Source organism: Sorex fumeus, unplaced genomic scaffold, assembly GCF_029834395.1.
Source record: "Sorex fumeus unplaced genomic scaffold, SorFum_2.1 ptg000063l, whole genome shotgun sequence".
NCBI lineage: Eukaryota > Metazoa > Chordata > Mammalia > Eulipotyphla > Soricidae > Sorex > Sorex fumeus.
In genome coordinates, this window is record NW_026606120.1 from 49309729 (window position 1) to 49331094 (window position 21366).

The 21366-nt window shown below is 53.2% G+C and overlaps 2 protein-coding genes across 3 annotated transcripts; one reads left to right on the top strand and one right to left on the bottom strand.

Moving 5' to 3' along the window:
- Window positions 1-38: 38 nt before the first annotated feature.
- Window positions 39-10986, top strand: POLDIP2 (DNA polymerase delta interacting protein 2). Its single transcript, XM_056126872.1, has 11 exons — window positions 39-265; window positions 2041-2122; window positions 3936-4033; window positions 4703-4799; window positions 4971-5046; window positions 5259-5366; window positions 5820-5956; window positions 7433-7459; window positions 7636-7761; window positions 9221-9300; window positions 9968-10986. Exons 1-11 carry the CDS (start codon window positions 105-107, stop codon window positions 10080-10082), a joined length of 1107 nt encoding a protein of 368 aa, XP_055982847.1. The 5' UTR covers window positions 39-104; the 3' UTR covers window positions 10083-10986.
- A 117-nt stretch (window positions 10987-11103) lies between these two features.
- On the bottom strand, window positions 11104-21334 carry TNFAIP1 (TNF alpha induced protein 1). Of its 2 annotated transcripts, none has more exons than XM_056126873.1 (7): window positions 21217-21334; window positions 17275-17592; window positions 16051-16220; window positions 15616-15705; window positions 15476-15528; window positions 14380-14575; window positions 11104-13596 (listed from the first exon to the last, which is right to left on the bottom strand). In XM_056126873.1, exons 2-7 carry the CDS (start codon window positions 17477-17479, stop codon window positions 13360-13362), a joined length of 951 nt encoding a protein of 316 aa, XP_055982848.1. In that variant the 5' UTR covers window positions 17480-17592; window positions 21217-21334; the 3' UTR covers window positions 11104-13359. The 2 variants fall into 2 exon arrangements, with proteins under 2 accessions (XP_055982848.1, XP_055982849.1); XM_056126874.1 differs by having other exon boundaries at window positions 17275-17589; window positions 21217-21333.
- Window positions 21335-21366: the final 32 nt, after the last annotated feature.

Here is a 21366-nt window from a genome sequence, read left to right on the forward strand (position 1 = left end):
CGGGGGCGGGGCGGCGCGCGGGGCAGTGTGGGGCGGGGGCGGGGCGCCGCCCGGCCGCGGGTCGGGCCCTGTGTCAGCTGCCGAGCGCCGTGCTGCGGCCGGTCATGGCGGGCTGTGCGGCCCGGCGGGCCCTGGCTCTGGGCAGCCGCTGCTGGTCCCGCTCACTGACCGGGGCCAGGGGGCCGCGGCCGCTCTGTGCAGCACGTGGCGTTGGGGCCTTCCTGCCGGCGGCGACCTCGACGGCGCGGAGGCACCTTTCGTCCCGGTGAGGGACAGCGCGGGGCCAAGGCGCGGAGTGGCCGGACGCAGGCCGGGCCGCCGCGGGGTGACGGGGGTTCGGCCCCGGAGGCGCCCCGCGCGGGGAGGCGACCTGCGGACGCTGCCCGGGACGTGTGTGGCGGCCGGGGCTGTGCGTGGCTGGCGCCCCGGCGCCGCTGATGACGCTCCCGGGGCGCAACGTGCCGCCCCGAGTCGGGTCCCCGAGCGCCGCGGGCACGGGCAGCCTTTCAGTTCGGCCTTCAGGGGCCGGCTGGAGTTCCCTCCCCCTGGACCGGGCCGAGCTTTCCTCGGACCGATGCTGGAGGGAGGACAGAGGGCTCGGCCCTGCGTGGATCCTCGGTCGCACGGTGACCTTGGAGAGGCTGGTTCTTGGTGTGACTAGGGGGAGCGAGGTGGAGGCCCCCGGGCATCTGGACGCATGAGCCTGGCACATCAAATTGGTGGATAGGGCGAGACGAAGCATCAGGAGTCTTCTCTAAACAGTGCTCCGAAAGGCCCCCGGTGGGAGCAGCCCTGTTCAGCGGTCCCTGAGAACTGACTGGTGGATGGGATGAGAGCCGAGATGGGGGACGCTGAGAGTCCCCTGTGATATCCATGGGAATGTGAACAAGACTGGACTGAGGGAGAGCAAGGAGCAAGGCGGGGAGCCGTGGAGTAGCAAATCTAGAGACACAGACCTCTGGGGCCAGGGAGATCCTGGAAGGGCCCCAGCACATTCTCTATGTGGGGGACTCTTCCCACAGCCCACCCCAGGAGCAGCCTCCAGGCACGTTTGGGTGTGGCCCCAAGGTAGGGTGGAGGGTAAGGTGAGGATTACAAGGGTAAGGTGAGGATTCTTCCCCTCCACTTTGTTGTTTTGGGGACCACACCCGGTGGTACTCAGGTCACTCCCCAGCTTGGTGCTGGGGTCAGAGGAACTACTCGATGCCAGGGATGGAATTCTGGTCCCCTGCATGCAGAACCTGCTCTCCAGCCTCTTGGCCCTCCCCTTAGTTTTTGGTGCGAGGACCACAGCAAGCACTGGGCACTGGTTCAATTCCCAGCATCCCATATGGTTCCGTGAGCACTGTGGGGAGTAACTCCTGTGTGCAGAGCTGGGAGTAACTACTGAGCATCATCAGGTGTGGCCCCCAAACGAAAAACATCAAACTGGGCCAGAGCGACAGTACAGCAGGTAGGGCGATTGCCTTTCATGCAGCCGACCCGGGTTCAATCCCTGGTAGGCCATATGGTCCCCCAAGCACCGCTAGGAGTAATTCCTGAGTGCAGAGCCAGGAATAACCCCTGAGCATCTCTGGGTGTGAACCAAAAAGCAAAAAAAAAAAAAAAAAAAAGTCAAACTGTTTTTGAGCATCTCGTTCTCAAGGCTCTGAGGGCGTCCCAAGCTATGGAGAAGCAGGCACAGTCTCCAGTGGAGATAACTCACGAAAACCAGTCAACGGAAGGGAAGACGGGAAGGAGCGTGTGAAATGTGGAGGGTTCTGAGAGCGGGTCAGGGAGGAAGTGGAGGAAGATGTACAGTTGCAGGTATGGAGCCTGGCCTGAGGAATGTGGAGAATGAAGACAGCAGAAACTGATATGGGAGCAGTCCGGCCAAATTCTGAAACCTAGGCAGAGTTTTGGGTGGTTTGGCAGGATGCTCTCTGGCAGCAGCCGCCCCACTGCCCCAAACCCTTTGTCACTACCAGTGCTTTGGCCTTAGTGCCACAGTGTAGGTCAGTACCATCACTTCAGCTGCTCATTCTCTCTTTTCCTCATCAGAAACCGACCAGAGGGCAAAGTTTTGGAGACAGTTGGTGTGTTTGAGGTGCCAAAACAGAACGGAAAATATGAGACTGGGCAGGTAAGTGCTGGAATGTTAACTCTTCTTTTCACACAATAGCTTCTGGTCTTGTTTTTTTTTCTGTACCTCTTCCCAGATGTGGTCTGTCATTCAGGAGCAGAAGGAACATTACTGAGTCCTGGATTGTGCAGGACTGGGATGCTGGGAACCAGTAATCCTCGCAGAGCAAGCCCCACCTCCTCAAAAGGGTAGAATCAGAGTCATACTGTCGCACTGTCCTCCTGTTGTTCATTGATTTGCTCAGTGGGCCCAGTAACGTCTCCATCGTGAGACTTCTTGTTACTGTGTTTGGCATATCGAATACGTCACGGGTAGCTTGCCAGACTTTGCCGTGCAGGCGAGATACTCTTGGTAGCTTGCCGGGCTCTCCGAGAGGGGCGGAGGAATCGAACTCGGGTTGGCCGCTTGGGCCGTGTGCAAGGCAAATGCCCTGCCCGCTGTGCTATCGCTCCAGCCCAGAATCAGAGTAGAATCACAATTTATAAAGTTGGGGTTTCTTGGGACAGAGATACAGTACAAGGGTTAAGGCGCTTGCGTTGCATCCCACTGACCCTAATTAGAATCCCCAACACCATCAATGGCCCCTGAGTGCTGCTAAGGGTCATCCTGAGCATGGAGTCAAGGAATAGCCCTGGAGCATCTCCTGTGGGCCCCTTTCTAAAGATGGGTTTTCTGTTGTCTTGAATTTTGTATGTCAGTGGGCTCTCTTTCCAAATCACTGTGGAAAGGGATCATTTGGACTAGAGTGTGAGAACAGCCAAGTTGCTAAAGAGACCTCAAAGTAGTGGCGGGAAGCCTGTGAAGAGAGCTTTCTGAAAAGCAAACTTTTGATGCTTTGTCATAGTTGAACTGATTCCATTGTAGTAGGCTTTGGGTGTGAGACCCTTTTTCTCTCAGCATATGCCAGAAACATTGAGTAGGAAGCACTTTTTATTTTTTCAATTGCCTGCCTGCCTTCCTTCCTTCCTTTTCTTTCCTCCTATTCTTATCCTTTTTTTCCTCTTTCCTTCTTCTGCAATGCTGGTCATTGTGCATTGGATTATTTTAGAAACCAGTGCCTTCAAGAAGTTTATTGTTAAGAAAGGAAATATGGCACCTAATAGTACAGGGGTAAGGCACTGTCTTTGCATGCATCAACCCTGGGTCAATCCCTGATGTCACTTATGGTCCCCAAGCAACTCGGGGAGTGACCCCTGACCACAGAGCCAGGAGTATTCCCTGAGCAGCACCAGGAATACCCAAAAAAATGAAGGAAGGAAATTTTTAATGGAAGGTTATCAAGGAAAGCTTCCTAATTGCCTAAGCTGTGGCTTAAGGGATGCTAGTAGTTGGCCCTCTGAAGAGGAGTGTTCCAGCATTGGGGCTGGAGCAATAGTACAGTGAGTAGGACCTTTGTCTTGCATGCGGCTAACCTGGGTTCTGTTCTCGGCACCCCACACGGTGCCCTGAATCCTGCCAGGAGTGATCCCTGAATGTAGAGCCAGAAGTAAGCTCTGAGCACCACTGGTGTGACCCAAAAACACAAGTTAAAAACAAAAGATATTCATAATATGTGAGCTAATAAAAGATATTCTAAGGAGAAAAAAAAATTAAAAAGAAGAAGAGAGCGTTCCAACGTTGGCTCAGGTAGATCACGGGGTTCAGGGAGGAGTGGCAGGGCCTGTGCTGCAGCTGCTACCCTGGCTGCTAGCAGTCTGGGCCCCGCCCATCTGAGTTTGCGGGACTGCAGACTCCCCCTCTGCTAGGGGCCTGGCCCCACCTGCCTGAGCCTGCCGGGCTGCAGACTCAACTCAGCCTCTCTCTCCCTTCCCAGCTTTTCCTCCATAGTGTTTTTGGCTATCGTGGCGTCGTCCTGTTTCCCTGGCAGGCCAGGCTGTATGACCGGGATGTGGCTTCTGCAGCTCCTGAGAAGTAAGTTTCCTGGTCAGGGCCCACCTGGTATGCTCAGGAGGCAACCTGATTCGTGATACACGTAACGGGAGTCCCCGGGGTGCTGGCTGCATTCCCCTGGGCATAGGCCCAGCCCCACAGTACTTTCCTGGCACTGCTACCCGTGGAGACAAAAGTGCTGAGTGCCTGTGACAGTCTTAAACCAGAGGGTCCCTTTGGACTTCAGGGATGTTCACGAGCTGTTTCCTTCATATGCACCCCAGAGGGTGTCTGGGTACCTGGGTGTCTTGATTTCTTCACATTCGGTGAAGAACCTGTCCTTTAATCTCTTTTCATCGCAAAATGTATGCTCCATCTCTATTAATAATAATAACAGCCCCTAGGGTGTGAGAAGAGCGGGGTACTCTAGCCTGGAGATATGAGGCAGAATTTTGATTTTCTCAGCATAGGCCTCTTCTAAGAGTCCTCCAGAGTATAAGACAGAGGGTGGCCTCTGTATTGTGGGTATTTTCCTGACCACAATTTGCTTTGACTCAGGGCTGCCTGGGCTGGCTATTGCCCAACGGGTACGCCAAGCTGGTGATAATGCCAGTTCAGATTGGGCACCAGTTGGCAGAGGAGATAGGAGGTAGCTGAGGGAGACACTGGTCTTCTCTCACAGTGATCCGGGGTTGATTCCCTCCCCCACAGGGCAGACAACCCTGCCGGCCATGGCTCTAAAGAAGTGAAAGGCAAAACGCACACTTACTATCAGGTGTTGATTGACGCCCGTGACTGTCCACATATAGTAAGTAAATTATATGGCCGGGCTGGGGGGTTCCTCTCCAAGGGGAAGACTTGGACCTGATGGGGACAACGGGAAGGAGAGGGTTCCAACAGAGCCCAGATCCACACCGGGCCCCAAGTCATCAGGACTGGATGGTCACCAAGAAAGTCTCTGACTTGCTTCCTACCTTAGTCTCAGAGATCTCAGACAGAAGCTGTGACTTTCTTGGCTAACCATGATGACAGCCGGGCCCTCTATGCCATTCCAGGTGAGTGAGTAGTGACTAAACCTTGAGGGGTGCCTGTTAGTGGAGGGTCTCTGGGACATCAGGGAGAAGTCTCCGATTCCTTTTTAGCTGGGTGGGATTACAGATGCCGGGTCTGCTCTCCCTGGGATAGGTTGGAAACTCTCTCTGCTTTCAGCCCTGTCCTTTTTTTTTCTTTGTGTGAGTTTCACCATTTGTTCCCTTCTCCATTCCAGGCCTGGACTATGTAAGCCATGAAGATATCCTTCCCTATACCTCTACCGATCAGGTTCCCATCCAGCACGAGCTGTTTGAAAGGTTTCTGTTGTATGATCAGACAAAAGGTAACTTTGTCAGGGTGGGAGCTAGAATGCGGGTGGGCCCTTTCTTGAAGAGAATCTCATAGAAGTCATTTTATAAAGCTCTACTTTAGCAGCTACATTCAACCCCTGTTATACTTGTCAGATAGATGACCAGTATCTCCCTCATAGCATGGAAACTGAGATTCAGGGAGGATGAGAAGTGACTCGTGGCTGATAGCTAGTGGCAGAGCAAGGTCTGAAAACCAGTGGTGCTAACTCTTCCCAGGATCTCACATACCCCTCAAGGCTTGTTCTCAGTGGGCAGTGGTCTGCAGAGGTTGGGGCGGGGGGGGTGCTGTGTGCCTTCTCCTGGACTGTACATTTATGTTTAGGTGCCTTGGTACTGGGCCTCTACTCAGAAGGGTCTTGGAGGATGGGCAGTTGGAGAGTGGGTGCAGTGCCTTAAGACTGTCCTCTATGAACCTCTTGCTGCAGCACCCCCTTTTGTGGCCCGGGAGACACTGCGGGCCTGGCAAGAGAAGAATCACCCTTGGCTGGAGCTCTCTGATGTCCATCGGGAGACAACTGAGAATATCCGCGTCACCGTCATTCCCTTCTACATGGGCATGAGGGTATGTACCCCACCTGCGCCTCTACGCCAGGGTTAGACCCCCAGGTTCTGTGTGATATCCCTAGTGTGACTACTGGAGTGAGTCTCCACGGAAATCAGACATTGGGTGGTCCTTCCAGCTATAGTTTGTAGTGGTTGGGGTAGAGTGTCTCTTGGCGATGCTGCTCGCAGGAACTAGAGCAGCAGTGCAGCTGGAGTGATAGTGCAGTGGGTTGGGCGCTTGCCTTGCACGCAGCTGACCTCGGTTTAATCCCTGGCATCCTATGTGGTCTCCTGAGTGCAGAGCCAGGGAGCACCACTGGGTTTGGCCCCCAAACAAAACAAGAACTAGAGCAGGAAACGCCTCAGTTTCTTGGCCAAGTCTTCCTGACTGACTATTCCTTTTCTGGTCTAAATGGAGCCTTGTTTATTAGTAGTACATATGTACCTGGTTAGTCAGGGTGGTTGATTGTCATGCCTTTATACGTTAGTCCACTGTTTTCCAAAGTGAGTGTTGATTCTTAATGCTTGAGAGGTAGTACAGAGGTTTAGGCACTTGCTTTCGACGTGACTGACCCAGGGGTTCCCTTACTACTATGCTAGGAGGGATCCTTGAGCATGCCAGGTAAGGCCCGGCCCCCCAAACACAAAAAGTATCTGATACTGTCCCCTGTGGAGGTTGTGCTTGAATGATCAAGGGTGGGGTGGGGTGATAATAATCTTGTGAGCAACTAGGGGACATATCCTCATTTTTAACTTAAGTAAGGCAGATTTTGGGAAATGCACTGATTTCCCCCCCCCCCCCCCCCCCCCCCCGCCCCGAATAAGGGACAGTAGACCAGATAAGTCCGGGAGTCTCTGCATTAGTGAAATATTTAGGAATTTTCCTATCTGATGGCAAACTCAGTCTTAGGGATACACATATAAATGAAACATTGTTCCTGCTTTCCAGGAGCTCTGGCTAGAAAAGGTCAGCATCCAGTTGACCCGAGCATTGTGATAAGGTTGGTTCATGGGAGGGCAGAGTGGCCAAAGCAGACAGTGATGGGCTGGGGCGCACCGGGAAATGGGGCTGCAGAGGAGAGCCAGCATGCGTCCCCCTTGATCAGACCAACTGGGGCACCAGGGAGGGATCCAGGGGAGCCTTTCTCTAGGGGACTTGTTGACCATATCTAAGTCGTCATCATCCCACAGGGTTTTGCATTTTCTTCTTTCTTCTTTGCTCCATACTCGGCATTGTTAGGTTTTATTCCTGGCTCTGCACTTGGGACCGTATGTGATGTTGGGGCATTGGGTATGGGGAGAATCAAACCCTGGGCGGCCTCATGCACGTGCCCTACCTGCTGTACTGTCTCTCCGGCCCCATCCCACAGATTTTTGAAGCTTTGGTATGTCTCTGCAACCTTCCTGGAACACGTCTATCCTATTGAAAAGAAGTTGATTGGAACAAACTTGGTTCTGCCCACTGGAACTTAAATTTTTTGCTTTTTCTCCCCAGGAAGCCCAGAATTCCCATGTATACTGGGTGAGTGTCTCCCGTGGGCAGGTGTGTGTGGGAGGGCAGGTTGATAAGCTGAGTAGAGTTGAACCCCTTGAGAGTGGGGTTTGTGCAGTAAAGGCTTTGTCCTCTTTTGTCCCCAGAGTCCTGGGCCAAGAACTGGTCTTTTCTCAGCTGTGATCTCTCTTTCCCACCCTCCATAGTGGCGCTACTGTATCCGCTTAGAAAACCTGGACAGCGATGTCGTACAGCTACGGGAACGACACTGGCGGATATTCAGTTTGTCCGGCACCTTGGAGACAGTGCGAGGCCGTGGAGTGGTGGGCAGGGTGAGCATCTTGGGCCAGTAATGCCCAGTTTCTGGTCCTGACCCACAGGCTCGTGTGTGGTCTCCTTTTCTGCGGTTACACACAGGCCGTGTATGAATGCATTGATGTTTTTACATTAGAAACCTCAGAGCAACACTGAGTCGCTCTTACCTGGTTCTTAAAACCATTTCAAGGCCAGGGATGTGGTTCAAATGTTAGAGCACATGCCATGCACATATGAGGCCCTGCGTTTGATCGCTGGCACCACATGATACCTTCTCTTGCTTGTAGCACTGCTGGGTATGGCGCCTATTAAAAGAAATAATTCACAGGGGCCTGAGCGATATAGTACAGCAGGTAGGGCATTTTGTCTTGCATACAGCCAACCCAGGTTTGATCCACGGCACCCCATGTGGTCTCCTGAGCCCTCAAGGAGTGATTCCCGAGTGCAGAGCCAGGAGTAAGCGCTGAGCACCGCTGGGTGTGGCCAGCCAGAAAAACAGAGCAAAACAAAAAATGTCATAGATGAAAAGTGAGACCTCAAAGTTCAATGATAGTCCCAGAGCTAGTCGTGGTAGTGCTGCCACTGAATCCGAGTCTGACATCAGAGCTGGTGTAGAGTGCTTGTTGCCAGCTGAGACTGATTTTGTGCCCATCAAAGAAGGCACGTTGTCCCCCACCCTTGTGTGTTCTTTGTCCCCTTGCACATGTGTCTCCTCTTTCTGGTCCTTAACGAGATCAGATTTTAGTTTTCGGGAGATAGGACTACCACATCCTGAGAAATAAGGTCATGAGAAGTAATGAGGAGCTACTTTCAACAAGCATTTATCCCAGACAGCAGAAATCAGGGAAATGGGATGGTAAGACAGTTGTAGTGTTAGTGTGGCTTCAGATCTGTGTTATTTATCTGATAAACAACTGAGCAAGTTTTTTTTTTTTTTGGGGGGTGGACAAGGTGTTATTCCCCCCAATCTACCCCCCGGGGCCACACTTGGCAGTGCTCATGTTGCTCCTGGCTCCACACTCAGGGATCACTCCTGACTGCTCGGGACCATATGGGATGCTGGTGATTGAACCTGATCTGGCATGCAAAGCAAGAACCCTACCCGCTTTGCTATCACTCTAGCCCCTTGGACAAGTTACTTGATAAAAATGTTTCTCACCACTAAAAATGGGTTCTTGTACTTGTTACTTTATGCTTGCTCAGAGGTGTCAGTGAGCAGAGATTTGCAGATCGCTGACATCCTAGCACTGGGGTACCAGAATCTGTGTTTGTAGAGTAGGTCCTGTGCCAAGCCTGTGCCCAGTTAGAACTGAAATGACCTTCCCTGGAGTCAGTATAAAAGGCCCAGGTCAGTGGTCATGCTCTGGTAGTGCTGTGCTGAGGGTGCAGCCAGTCCTGATGACCAGCAGTTAGCAGATGGCTCCAGACCAGGGACTGTGTCTGGCCTGACCTCCTGTTACCCACCCCCATTCACAGGAACCAGTGCTGTCCAAGGAGCAGCCTGCATTCCAGTACAGCAGCCATGTCTCCCTGCAAGCTTCCAGTGGGCACATGTGGTGAGTAAGCGTGCGCTGGGCAGGGGAGCTCCATTCCACTGACGACAGGGCAGAGAGGGAGTTTATAGTGAGCTCCTTTGTTCTCAGTCCTCCAGTCTCATTTGGTGTTCACTGGTTTGTGGGATTCAGCTGACTTTTTTTATGATGGTATTTTTAACTAGTTCCTTAAAACTTCATGGACTGGGGCTGGAGCTGTAGGACAGTGAGCAGGATGTCTGCTCTACACATGGCCGACATGGGTTTGATTGCATCCCCTATGGTCCTCCGAGCACCTCCAGGAGTAATTCATAAATGTAGAGCCAGGAGTAACCCCTGAGCATCGCCAGATGTGCCCCCAAAAGGACAAAAATTAATTAAAATTAAAAGTTTGTGACTGAGAACTTAGACCCCAGGGTCAGTGATTTCATTTTGCAGTTGTCTGTGTGGCTGCATTTTCTCTCTGGGGTTTCGCTCTTTACCCTGGAAGTCAAGTTCAGGAGCTTACTGAAGCATGCCCACCTAGGGGTCAAAATCAGGACAGCTGGGTTTCCTTGCTGTGGTTTCCGGATGCGCGTCCTGCTGTCATGAGCCAGAGCGAGAGCACGGCCTGCCGCATCCTGTGGTCTGCAGTGAGGGTGTGGGCTGTGGCTCCTGACTCCCTCTGTAAAAGTGTCTCTCTAACCCACAGGGGCACTTTCCGCTTTGAGAGGCCCGATGGCTCCCACTTTGATGTCCGGATCCCCCCTTTCTCTCTGGAAAGCAATAAAGATGAGAAGACACCACCCTCAGGTCTTCACTGGTAGGACCAGTGAAGGTCCTGGAGTGCCCAGGCTCAGCCCCTGAAGAACAGCTCTTCATCCCACAACTGCTGCAGAGCTCTCCAGCATGGACCATAAAAGGTCTCTTAATCGATCGCATCATTTGATTGTAGAGTTCTTCTTGAGGGGTAGGGGGGAAGGTAGGTCATGGGACATAATTCTCCCTGCAGACCTCCTCCAAGGCTGGCTGTCCCTGTAGCCCCGCCTACACTGTGCTCCAGTTTAAGCTTCCCACCAGGAACTCTGGGGTCAGCAGCCAGAGCTGGGTGTCCCCTGGCCTGTCACACAAGTTGTCAAAATGTGAATAATCCGGTGCACGTGTGGCCCCTCTTCCCCTTCTCCATTTCTGCCCCAAGGGCTTCAGGCTTTCTGACCCAGTTGCCCCCCCCCCCCCCCCCCCATTGCTTTCCTTGCTGCCCTTCTAAGCAGCTGTCCCTTCTGCTGAGGGATGCACCTGAAAGGAGCTGGAGGGTGGTGGGGTCAGCCTGTGGGGAGGGGCTGGGCAGCCCTCTTGCTGTCTTTACTCTCTGCCAGCAGCAGGATAAGGAGCAGCCTGGCTCTTACAAGCATTAGCATCTCTGGCCTCCCTGGGCCCAGAAGGGCTGGAGCAAGCCCACTGGGGTTCTCGGAGCAGCGGGCCTGCCAGCCACGAGCACACATGGGTCAAGCATCCAGATTACAAATGTAAGAACTCAGTCAAGGAGCTTTAGGCATGGATGGCAGTGAGGCCAAGCTACTTTCTGAGCTTCTGGAAAATCCCCAAGAGCCAGAGATGAACTGTGCTGTATTCTTCCCTGATTTTGGGACTCCTGCACCTCCACCACCACCATAGCGATTGTTAAAACGGTCGCTTTATTCTGAATTAACATTAAATATGTTTCAGCCCTTACTGTTGTTGTCCTCAATTCTCCACTAGGGGGAGTCTGGGTTGCAGGGCAATGGAGAGTGACCTGCTGTAAGAGCACAAGGTTGGGGTGGACAGAAGCAGAACTAAGCCCACAGCAGTGAGCTGACCCAGATTAACTATGCATGTCTGCACCACGGCAGTGTAACAGTTTTATTAGAAACTAGCTGTTTGTCTGTATCACCTTTGTCACATTGAATAACAGAAAATTACGTGAAACGATTTCTCATGCCATGCTTTTCGGGCTGATCTTGGTCAGCTACCAAGTAGAGTAACAGCAAGGAGTAACAGCAGGCTTCACTTCTTCACTTCTTTAGATTGACAAGAAGGTGTGATCATTCACTTTCCCTGGGCTGCCCAGAGTTGACAAATTCACACATCCTGTTGCTTTCTAAACCAGGTGAGGGAACTTAAAATGAAATTCCCTAAACCCTTCAGTCTCAGTGTCTCATTAAAGAAACAAAGATCCCTTCAGTGAGTTCAGTGTTACTTAGACCCGGATATTTCCTATCCGAGGAGAGTCCCATACGTTGGGCTTTCTTTGGAAGACTAGTCACTATAGTAAGACAGCTCAGAATCTGAATGACAAGCAATAGATTACTCAGGCTAAGGAGCCAAAGAACTAGCATTCAGAATTCCTAGTGGGGGGGCTGGGGCTGTAAAAGGCATCAGAAGGGCAGTGGAGGAGGAAATAGGCTGCTGGCCTCAAGCCAGAACATTCCAGTTCCTGAGAAAGCCACAATGCCAGTGCCAGAATGTGGCCAAAGAAATGGATTTGTCTTTACCTTATTACTCCAGTGAAAGCTGGAAGACTTGTCTGTAATTACCAGGGTGCTTCACCTGAAACCCTACATTCAAGACGCCATGAGTTATAAAAGGCCTCCCGAGAATGGCATTCTCCTTCCCTGGCATGCCTCTTGGGTGCTTGTGCCTGCTAGCCTGGCATTTGCCCATGGGCTCCTTGGGCTCTGCTGGAGCAGTCACTTAGCTGTTAAGAGGAGTCGAGCGATGCACTGGATGACCTTTGTCTCCAAGAGCACAAGGCTAGGTGACGTCACCGCCCTCGCTTTAGACCCTTGGTGCAACTCCCTCCCTGAGGACATTCCTTTGGGAAAGAATTCTGAGAAGCAGCTCTCTAGGGCACGCCACTTAGAAGGGAACGAACACCAAAGCCCCGAAGAGGAACTAGCACCCTGGCCCCAGCTGGTGCTCGGCATCTCCAGAGCCAAGTTACCCAACTAGAAAGGAATGAGGTCTCCCAGAGGCAGAGTTGTGCCTGCTGTGTCCAGGCTCCTCGCTGGGCAGAGCCATCCCCAGCCAGGTCACAGCAACACATGATTGTGGCAGGGAGGTGGGTCCAGAGCAGGCTACCTCTCCCGGCCCCTGCACCTGCAGGAAGGGCTCCAACCTTCCCGCTGTCCTGCTCTTGGCGCCTTAGGGACGACAGCAGGCTGAGGAGGAGAGGAGAGGGTCAAAGAATCAAGAGCCACCGTTTCACCACAGCAATGTTAGCTATGGGGTTGGGGTGGGGTTTATCCTATTCTTAGGGGAATGCTTTTGGGGTCTCACATCCTAACCTTCCTGCTTTAGTGCTCATGGCTGGCTGCTTGGCCAGTATGGCAAAACCAGAGTGGGGTTTTTTTTTTATTGCTTCTAGTCCTCTCCTCAGGTTGACTGCCAAAAAGGGAAGTAGAGTCAAAAAGAAATGGGTTGAATACAAATATCCTGAAAAAACCAACAAAGTGCTTCAAAGAAACGTCCCAAAGGCATCAGAAGGACTGGGGTTACTATGCCTTTTCCTTGCAGGAAGGCACCCTGAAGGGGTAACTCGGTCCCCTGTTATTAGACTAAAAAACTACTCATTTTACTACTGTAGATTTTTTTCTAAAAACCAAGCTCATCAAGCCGGTGCTTAGGAAGAAAAGAGCCCGACCTGTAAGCAACCGGGCCTCCACAGCACCTGCTGCTTCCTGGCCTGCAGAGTGAAACCATTCCCACAGGAGCAGCTAAACTACAGGGCACGGGGTGTCCCTACAGCAGAGCAGAGGGGCACTCTGCAAGGGCCAGGGGGCTGTGGTCAGTGGGAGGTGGCAGTTCACCCCATTCACCCCAGGGCGGATGCAGCAGGGTGCTGGCGAGCCAGGGATCCCGACAGAGTCCTCTCAGGAGTGCTTGGGAACAGGGCAAAGGGTTGTGGTCCCGCTCCTCTCAGGCCCTTGGTCCTCCCAGGCAGGGCCTGTCGGGCCTCTGGGTGCTGGAGCAGGGGCCCAGCCAGCAGCAGCGAGGGCTGCCCCATGAGGCAGGGCTCCACAGGAGGGGAGACAGGGTAGGCCGTACCCTGACTCCCCGAGGGTCCTGTCAGTCTCGATGGGCAGACTGGTGGCCTAGCTGCCGATCGTCGTAAGTGCTGTAGCGCTTGACGTGGATTCGGCGGACGCGGTCCCGGAGTTCGAAGGTCTCCTCATCTTCACTGGGGGAAGCCTGGCTGCGGCTGCGGCTTGTGGCCTCCAACAGGGAGTTGTCAGGGACTCGCGGGGTCTCATAGAGTAAGACATTGAGTGTTTCCTCATAGATTCGGGCCTCTGGGAATTCCACCTGGGGTGAGAGAAACATGGTTTCACCCCTCAGGGAGTGCCTGATCCCCTTAGAGGTTAGCTCCACCTCTGTGGTGCCTCACTGCACGAGCGTGTGCGTGTGTGTGTGTCCCCTCAGAAGTTAGCTCCACCTCTGTGGTGCCTCACTGCCTCTGTGTATGTGTGTGTGTGTGTGTGTGTGCGCGCGCGCAGCACACACACACACACACACACACACACACACACACACACAGCTCTCCTACTGATCACCTGGTCAAATCCCTCCCATGTGCCTGGCACTGACATTACCCACAGAGGCTCAGCTGACTGCCAGGGAACCACCTGAGAGCTAGGTCAGAGAGAGGTGACTGCTGTCTCCACCACACTGTGCTGCTCTCCTTCAGAACTGTCTCCTTTAGAGATGCAGGCATAGTACAGGGTATAAGGCGCCTACGTAGCATGTGGCAGGCCTGGATGCTAATCCAATATGCCACAAGGTCCCCAAGCTCTGCTCAGTGTGATCCCTGAACGTAGAGCCAGGATTAAGCCCTGAGCACTGCAGGGTGTGCCTCCAAGCCCACCTGCCTTCCCCACCCTCCCCCAAATTGTTCCCTTTGAATTTAAGGGCGGTTAAATTCAATCCATGGCTACTCCTGTTGGTCAACAGCCCCTGCTGGCAGCTAACAGGAGTGCATGGTTCCCTGGCCATCCCTAGATGCTAGTTACATCCTCGTCTAGCACCGCCACAAGAGTCTGCGTTAGACAGCAAGTATCCTGCCTCCAAGCCTGAGGGCAGCCCCCTTACCTTGGTCTGCTTCTTCTCCGTGGCATACACGATGGAAGTGCAGCATACCTCGGCCAGCTTCCGGCCCTGGCCATAGAAGGACCAGCAGCAGATCTCATCTCCCAGCACGTCTTTGATGAAGAGCACTCGGCCATTGAAGCGGAGCGAGAGCTTGTCAAACAGCTCGATGTTCTTGAGCAGGTGGTCATCAGAGTTGCTGGAAACGCATGGAGGGTGGTCAGAGAGACAGGGTGAGGTTATGGTGTGTCCCTGGGCCAACCCAGGCTCTATCCCTGGTATCCCATGTGGTCACTGCCAGGTATGATTCCTGTGTCCTGCCATACATGGCCCTCCCCAAACCAGTACCATCACCACCTAACAGTCCATGAGGGTGCTGAGAAGGAGGTATCAGCATGAAGGAGGACGCAGGCTGGAGGTCCTGCACCTCCCGTCAGGAGATGCCAGAGGGGATAGATGGAAGAGGATGAGTCCCTAGGCGCTGAGGCTGGGGGTCTGTGAAAAGGGAGTTGATTTGTATTTTCTGTTGATGCTGAGAGAGCCCTTACGGAGGGTGGGGGGGCAGGCATATCCTCTCGTTAGGCTGGAAGGAAGAAGCCCGCTGCTGGCCATGGAGAACTGCTTCTCTTGCTGGGCGGGGGGTGGGGGGGGGGGAGGGGGGGAGGGGGAGAAGAAGGGGAAGGGGGTGCTGGAAACTGTCCATAGGGCCTCAGCCTGCAGCGTTCTGCATCTACCTAAGTGCCTTGCTCAGAGGACCCAGTGGGGGCCAAGCAGAAAGTGGGCACAGCTATGAGGCACAAAGGCTGACTTGGTGGGCCCCGGTGCACTGGCTGCCAGCATTCCTCCTCCACTGTATCAATGCCGGGGAGTCCCCTGGCACACTGCCTGGCATAATATGCGGAAGCTGGTGCTACATGTTCAGGCAGGCCCAGAGTATAGGTGGTCCTGCGCCAGGTTCCAAACGCTCTATCTCGATTTTTCTTCTATTTTCTGTTCCACCCATTCCACCCAGAACCCCACCAGGAATGCCTCTCCTTGGGTCTGACCCCTATTTCCTTGCTGGCAGCTGGCCTGCCCCGCCCCGCTTGCGCCACCCTACCTGGTGTAGGAATACTTGTTGTTGCTCCTGTTGTACAGCAGCTTCACCACCGGCTGTAAGGGAGAAGAGTGTGAGGGCCGGGCCCGGGGTCCCCCAGCCCCTGCCGGAGCCCTCAGGGGTCCCCACAGAGGCCCTAGTACCTTGGTGGAGGACTCAATGAGCGTCTCCTCCTCCTTCAGGGATGTGATAACGGGGATGTTGCACACGGGCTGGTACGAGTCCTTCTTGTCCTGGGTCACAAAGAGCCAAGAACATTTTGAGAACTTCTGCTTGCCACTCTTACTTTGCCAGCGCTCCCCAGGAGCTGTTGCTGCCCCCCTGCCAAGGACACCCCTGTGCTCACTGAGGAGGCCCCGGGGAGGAATCAGAAAGACCCAACTGGCAAGCACACTCCCATGGCCACTGCAGACACTTCGGCACAGGCACAAGCAGCGGAATGCGCTCAGACCGCCTCTGCCCAAGAGAGGCCTGGTGGGACGGAATGAGCGCTGGACTCGGCAAGCACACAGCCTCCCAGAAACTGGTCCCTTAGGTAAGCCTGAAGGTCATCAGCCAGCCCCACCTCAGTCTCCTACCTGCAGGGCAGCCTGGCACATGTCCACCAGCCCCTGAATGAGGTAATACTTTGCTTCAGCCATCAATTCCTTGATTTCCTGCCGGTTTTGAGGGAGGATGATGGTGTCATCGCGGAGGTAATTTAAAATGCTGCCAAAGTGCTTTCCACATCGGTCTATGAGGATCCAGCCTAGGGGTGCAGAGAGACCCCGGAGCATTACTTTAGCCTCTGGGGAGTCTGGAAGCAGGCAAGAGCCACAAGCCAAGTGGCAAGTGGCAAAGAGAAGGAGCACAGGAGCTCTGTGAGCTCAGGATAACAAGTGGGACAGAACCTCTCGCCCTGAGGTTTTGGTTCTGGGGCCACAGCTACTCGTGCCTGCCCCTCTCCATCCCCCCAATCCAAACTGGTGAATGCGTGGAGACAGACTCTCAGGGTTCTGAGAGGCAGGTCTAAGCTCAGGAGCGCTCAGGGCTGCCTCCTGGCAACACAAAAACCTCCAGCCACTACGTTGTACTGCCCACTGACATCACCCGCCATGACCACAATTCCTATTAGAACTGAACCCTATGTGCATCAGAAAAGGTGGGTCTTCTCCCCAGAAAATTCATACACAGGGCCAGGGAAATGGCTTCAAAGGGCTAGAGCACATGCTCTTCAGGCAGGAATCCCAGGTTCGATCCCTGGTACCTCAAGGTCCCCTGAACACGCTGGGAGCTAGGAGAAGACCTTGAGCACTGCCAGGTCTGGCTCAAAAACTGAAACCAAAGAAAATCCATAAACTGATTTTCTCTGAAATCTCCAGACTAAAGGCAAAAAAACCCCATAAACTCACGTTTCCTCCCTCCCTACTTCTCTCCCTTCCTCCCTTTCCCCTTCCCTTCCTTCCCTCCCTCCCTTCCTTACTTTCTTGGCCACACTTGGCAGTGCTCAGGGAATCCTTCCACCTCTGTGCTCAGAGATCACTCCTGGCGTGCTCTGAGGGATCATACTGGGTGCTAGGGATCAAACCCAGGTCACCCACGTGCAAAGCAAGCACCCTACCCACTATATTACCTCTCTGGCCCAAACTTGTGTCTTTCTATGTACAATTTCAGAGAATTCTGAAGTCCTATGATGTCCTTCAGGGAACAGGAAAAGTGAACCTAATCTAGAGCCCAGATCTTCCCGGCAGAAGCCTTGCCTCTGTCCTTGCTCAGAACTTCCCCTTCTGTCCCCACATGCCCCGTGAGGCCCCGCGGCTCACCTTCTTTGTCAGTTAGCACCTCCATGCGCCCGCTGAACATGGCCTTGAGCATGGTGTCCTGCCGGGTGAGTGCCCGTACCGTGGTATAGTACAGGGAGCCGCCCACGTTCAGCTGGACGTATTTGTTGCCCAGGCCTCCACCCTTGAAGCCACTCAGTTTGGGCTTGGCCCCCGCCGAGGGGCACAGACACGTATCCCCTGACATCTCCCGCTGCAGGTAGATCACCACACGGCAGCAGGTGGGCCTGGAAGGTTCCGCCGTGGTGGAAGGGTCACAAGGGGGTGGCCAGTGGAGGCCAGAGCCACATCCTCTCCCTTCTGTGAGCAGGAGACAGAGAGAAGACAGTGGTCAGGAGCGGCAGAGGTGAGCCCCCAGCCAGGAGGAACCCTCTGGGGAGCTGGACCCCCCAGTCCTCACCACAGGTGCTGAGATTCCCTGACAGAGGTTAATGCCCCAGGCAGCAGCAAGCAAATAAAACCATTTCCGCTGTTACTTATGGTAGCAGGAAGCAGTGGGGAGAGCCCACGGCCTCATCTCGCCACCTCTCCAAGACAAGGGGCCCTGGAGGCGGCTCAGTGGTTGAGTACCTGCCTCACAGGTGTGACACCTGTGGTGTTACTAGGTGGAGGGAGATGGGGGAAGGAGGAATGGCATCAGTGCCCCAGGACACATCTCTGCTCTGAGGTAGGGACAAGCCAAGCCAAACAGAGGTGAGGTGGGGGAGAGAGCAAGGCAGAGGCTCTGCTCGGATCCCCAGCAGTCAGATTCTAGTTACTCCTTTCTCATGCAATCAACGACTGGAAATCTGGCCGGCCAGCCAACCAGTGAGCGTTTCCCGGGGATGGTGAGGACAGGATGTCCTTTCTTTGTGAGGATTCCAGGCCCAGGAGCGCTGCACCAGTGCTTACCCTGAGCACTGCTTGGAGTCAGGCTCCAGGAAAGCGAGGACAAGTGGCTTCTAGAGAGCCAGGAAAGAGGCAGGCGGGCAGGAAGCCAGACAGTATTCTTGGCGGCGGTGACCCTGGCTCCAGCCAGGATTTCCTGACCTTCCCTTTTCTTAGCTCCAGCCCTGTCCCAAGTTCCAAGGCTAGAACAACTAGAGGATGGATATTTTTTGCTTTTTTCCTGAAAGGCAGCCCAGCCCTCTCTCTTCAAAGGCATCCCAACAAAACAGGGAGGAAGAGTTGGAAAAGGTCAGATAATCATTCTCAAATCAATGAAGTAACCTGGAAATGAAAACCCTCAAGGGAGTTCATAGGAAGGAGTCAGGATAGCAAAGGAGGTCACGCCCCATAGTTTCATGTCTTAAATTATACATAATATAGATTTATTATATAACTAATTCATATTATATAATGTCATTTATTCATAATTTTATTCATAATGTAGAATTTCATTCTACATTATATGTGCTCATTTCTAAAGGAACAATAACATTCATTCATGGAAGAGAAAATAAGTAACAGCTTCCACCATTACATGTTTTCTATGTTTCAATGAACATCTCTAAAATACTTAACCAGTTCATTTATTTTTTTATTTTTATATTTATTTTTTGCTTTTTGGGTCACACCCGGCGATGCACAGGGGTTACTCCTGGCTCTACACTCAGGAATTACTCCTAGCGGTGCTGGGGGGACCATATGAGATGCCGGGTATCGAACCCGGATCAACTGCATGAAAGGCAAATGCCTACCTGCTGTACTATTGCTCTGGCCCCTTATCAGTTCATTTAATGCACTCAGCTATAAAACAACCTTGAGGGTCTACTAGGGCAGGCAATCCGGAGAGAAATATAAAAAAAAAATTCTGTCCTTGACTTTAAAGAAGCATCACATTGTTAACAAGAATGAATATGTGCTTGTGTTTACTGTGTCCCTGCTAGTACCAGAGGATAAGGCGAGGATAAGTCATGGAGCTTATATTCTAGTGGGTAAATATAGGCAATGAGCAGGAAATGAATAAATAAGTCAACCATTCCAGAAGGTGAAAAAACAATAAACATTGAACAGAGGGTAAGAGACCAGGAAAATCCTCTCTGTGAAGGTCACATTCCTGTTGAGGTTTAAAGGACATTCCAGAGAGATGGAAGAGTAAATGCAAAATTCCTAGGGCAGAAATAAGGCCAAGAAGGCAAGAGTAGAGAATGGCATAGAAAAAGTTGGCACAGGAAAGGTACAATAGGGTGTCTGCCTTGCACAATGACCGACCTGAATTCAATCCTTGGCACCACATATAGTCCCCCTGAGCCCTGCAAGGAATGATCCCTGAGTGCAGTGCCAGAACTAAGCTCTAAGCACCGAAGAGTATGGCCCCAAAACAAAGAAACAAAGAGAAACAATTGGCATGAAGTAAAACCAGGGGAGACTAGGGCTCGATTCCCGGCATCCTATATGGTCCCCTGAGCAATGCTGGGAATAATTCCTAAGTGCTAGGAGTTACCCCTGAGCATTGCTGGGTGTGGCCCAAAACCAAAATCAAAACAAAACAAAAATAATCAGGGAAGGAAGGGGTGAGATCATATTAAAGAGTTTTGAGTTTTATATTATTTGCAATGGGAAGTGACCGGAGAATATCTATCAAGCAGGAGTGGATGTGACTGGGGTTACTTATATTTTGAATAAAATAACTGCCACAGTAATAGTATAAGCGGCAAACTGAGTCTGATCCCTGACACCCCATATGGTCCCAAGAGCCTGCCAGGAATGATCCCTGAGCACTATTAGGTGTGGCTCAAAAACAAAACAAAAGAGGTAAAATAAAATGACTATTGTGTTGAGAAGGGCCTAGAAGTGGTTAAGAGAGAGTTGAGAAGTGGTTAAGAGAGAGAGAGAGCAGAAGTCTGGGCAAGAGAAGAGGAAGGTGAAGACGTCCAGCAGTGCTCATGAAGACAAGAGAGAAAAAAGGGGATCACAGCCACATGTACAAATTTCTCATCTCTTGCAAGTGCAATCCAGAAGCAATGCAGGAGTGTCCTCAAGTTTACTGTTCCACTCACCAGCACCATGTCCGAATTAAAGGAATTCAGAGCAGGTGCTGCATGAGCGCTGAACTTCTTGGGCGGAGACTCACTGGCCACAGGGATTCGGGATACACCCCCACATGCCCAGTCAGTTACACCTGAACCGGATTTCTACTGACCTCCGTCCGCCTCCCCACAAAGAGAAAAGCCGCCCCTGAGTAGGTTTTAGACGTTTCCGCAAGTATTTTGTGTCGAGTCCCAATTTCCCCAGGGACAAAGGACGCGTAAACACCTACTGTGTCAGGGGATGGGGAACCAAAGGCGTGGTGACTGCCAGCAGAGGAAGACAGACTCGAGACTAATCCCGAGACTAATCCTGAGACCCTGGGCGACTTTAGCTCCGATTCCGCCCTGACCAGGGGGCCACCGGAATCCGGAGCAGGGGCCGCCCCCAAAGCAATTCCAGGGAGAATGAAGTTTCCACTGATAGCCTGGGCGCGCTTCCTTCCGGACTTTGTGCGTGGACCTGGGGCTATTTCGGGATGCCAGGGACGCAAACAGCCTCTGCGGGAACTGGTGAGCACCCGCCAACACACCCCGCAGCCCAGGAGGGTCCCCAAAGACGACCTAGAAATGCCTCGCGCACGGCAGTGGGAAGGAGTTGGTCTTGGCTACCACGGGGGAAACTAGCAGAAAAGCTAAGCGTAAATTTCAGGCTTCATCCAAAGGGCGTGGGAAAAAATCTGGCAAGACCCAAATTCGCTGTGGCCAGTGTCCTATTCGAAGCAGTTCGGACCCCTCCTCACGCACGGAAAAGCCCCGAGCCCCGTCCGGACCCCCTCCTCTCCGGCTCCCCGACGCCGACCCACGCCTTTCCCCCCAGGACTGGGTGGGGTGCTCCGCAGCCCCGAGCCCGGCCATCCGTTCCCCACCCGCAGCAGCGAGTCCTTCCACTCTCGCCGTCCGCGGAGCGCCTCACCTCTCAGCTGGGTTTTCAAGCCTCCACCGTGCGGTGGACCGTGGGCAGTGGACGTCCGTCCGCTGCTCCGCTTGCCCGCAATCCCAGGCCGTGAGCTCACATCCTCAGCCGCGGGCTCCTCCCCGAGCCGCAGCCCAGCCCCGCGCTGGC

Bases quoted from the DNA above. Each gene is read 5' to 3' on its own strand.
- POLDIP2 (XM_056126872.1), top strand. From the start codon at position 105: ATGGCGGGCTGTGCGGCCCGGCGGGCCCTGGCTCTGGGCAGCCGCTGC. The intron at 7,460-7,635 runs GTGAGTGTCTCC...CACCCTCCATAG, and splicing joins AGAATTCCCATGTATACTGG to TGGCGCTACTGTATCCGCTT. The intron at 7,762-9,220 runs GTGAGCATCTTG...CCCCATTCACAG, and splicing joins GCCGTGGAGTGGTGGGCAGG to GAACCAGTGCTGTCCAAGGA.
- TNFAIP1 (XM_056126873.1), bottom strand. From the start codon at position 17,479: ATGTCAGGGGATACGTGTCTGTGCCCCTCGGCGGGGGCCAAGCCCAAA. The intron at 15,529-15,615 runs GTACTAGGGCCT...TCTCCCTTACAG, and splicing joins TCATTGAGTCCTCCACCAAG to CCGGTGGTGAAGCTGCTGTA. The intron at 13,597-14,379 runs GTAAGGGGGCTG...CTCTCACCCCAG, and splicing joins CGGAGAAGAAGCAGACCAAG to GTGGAATTCCCAGAGGCCCG.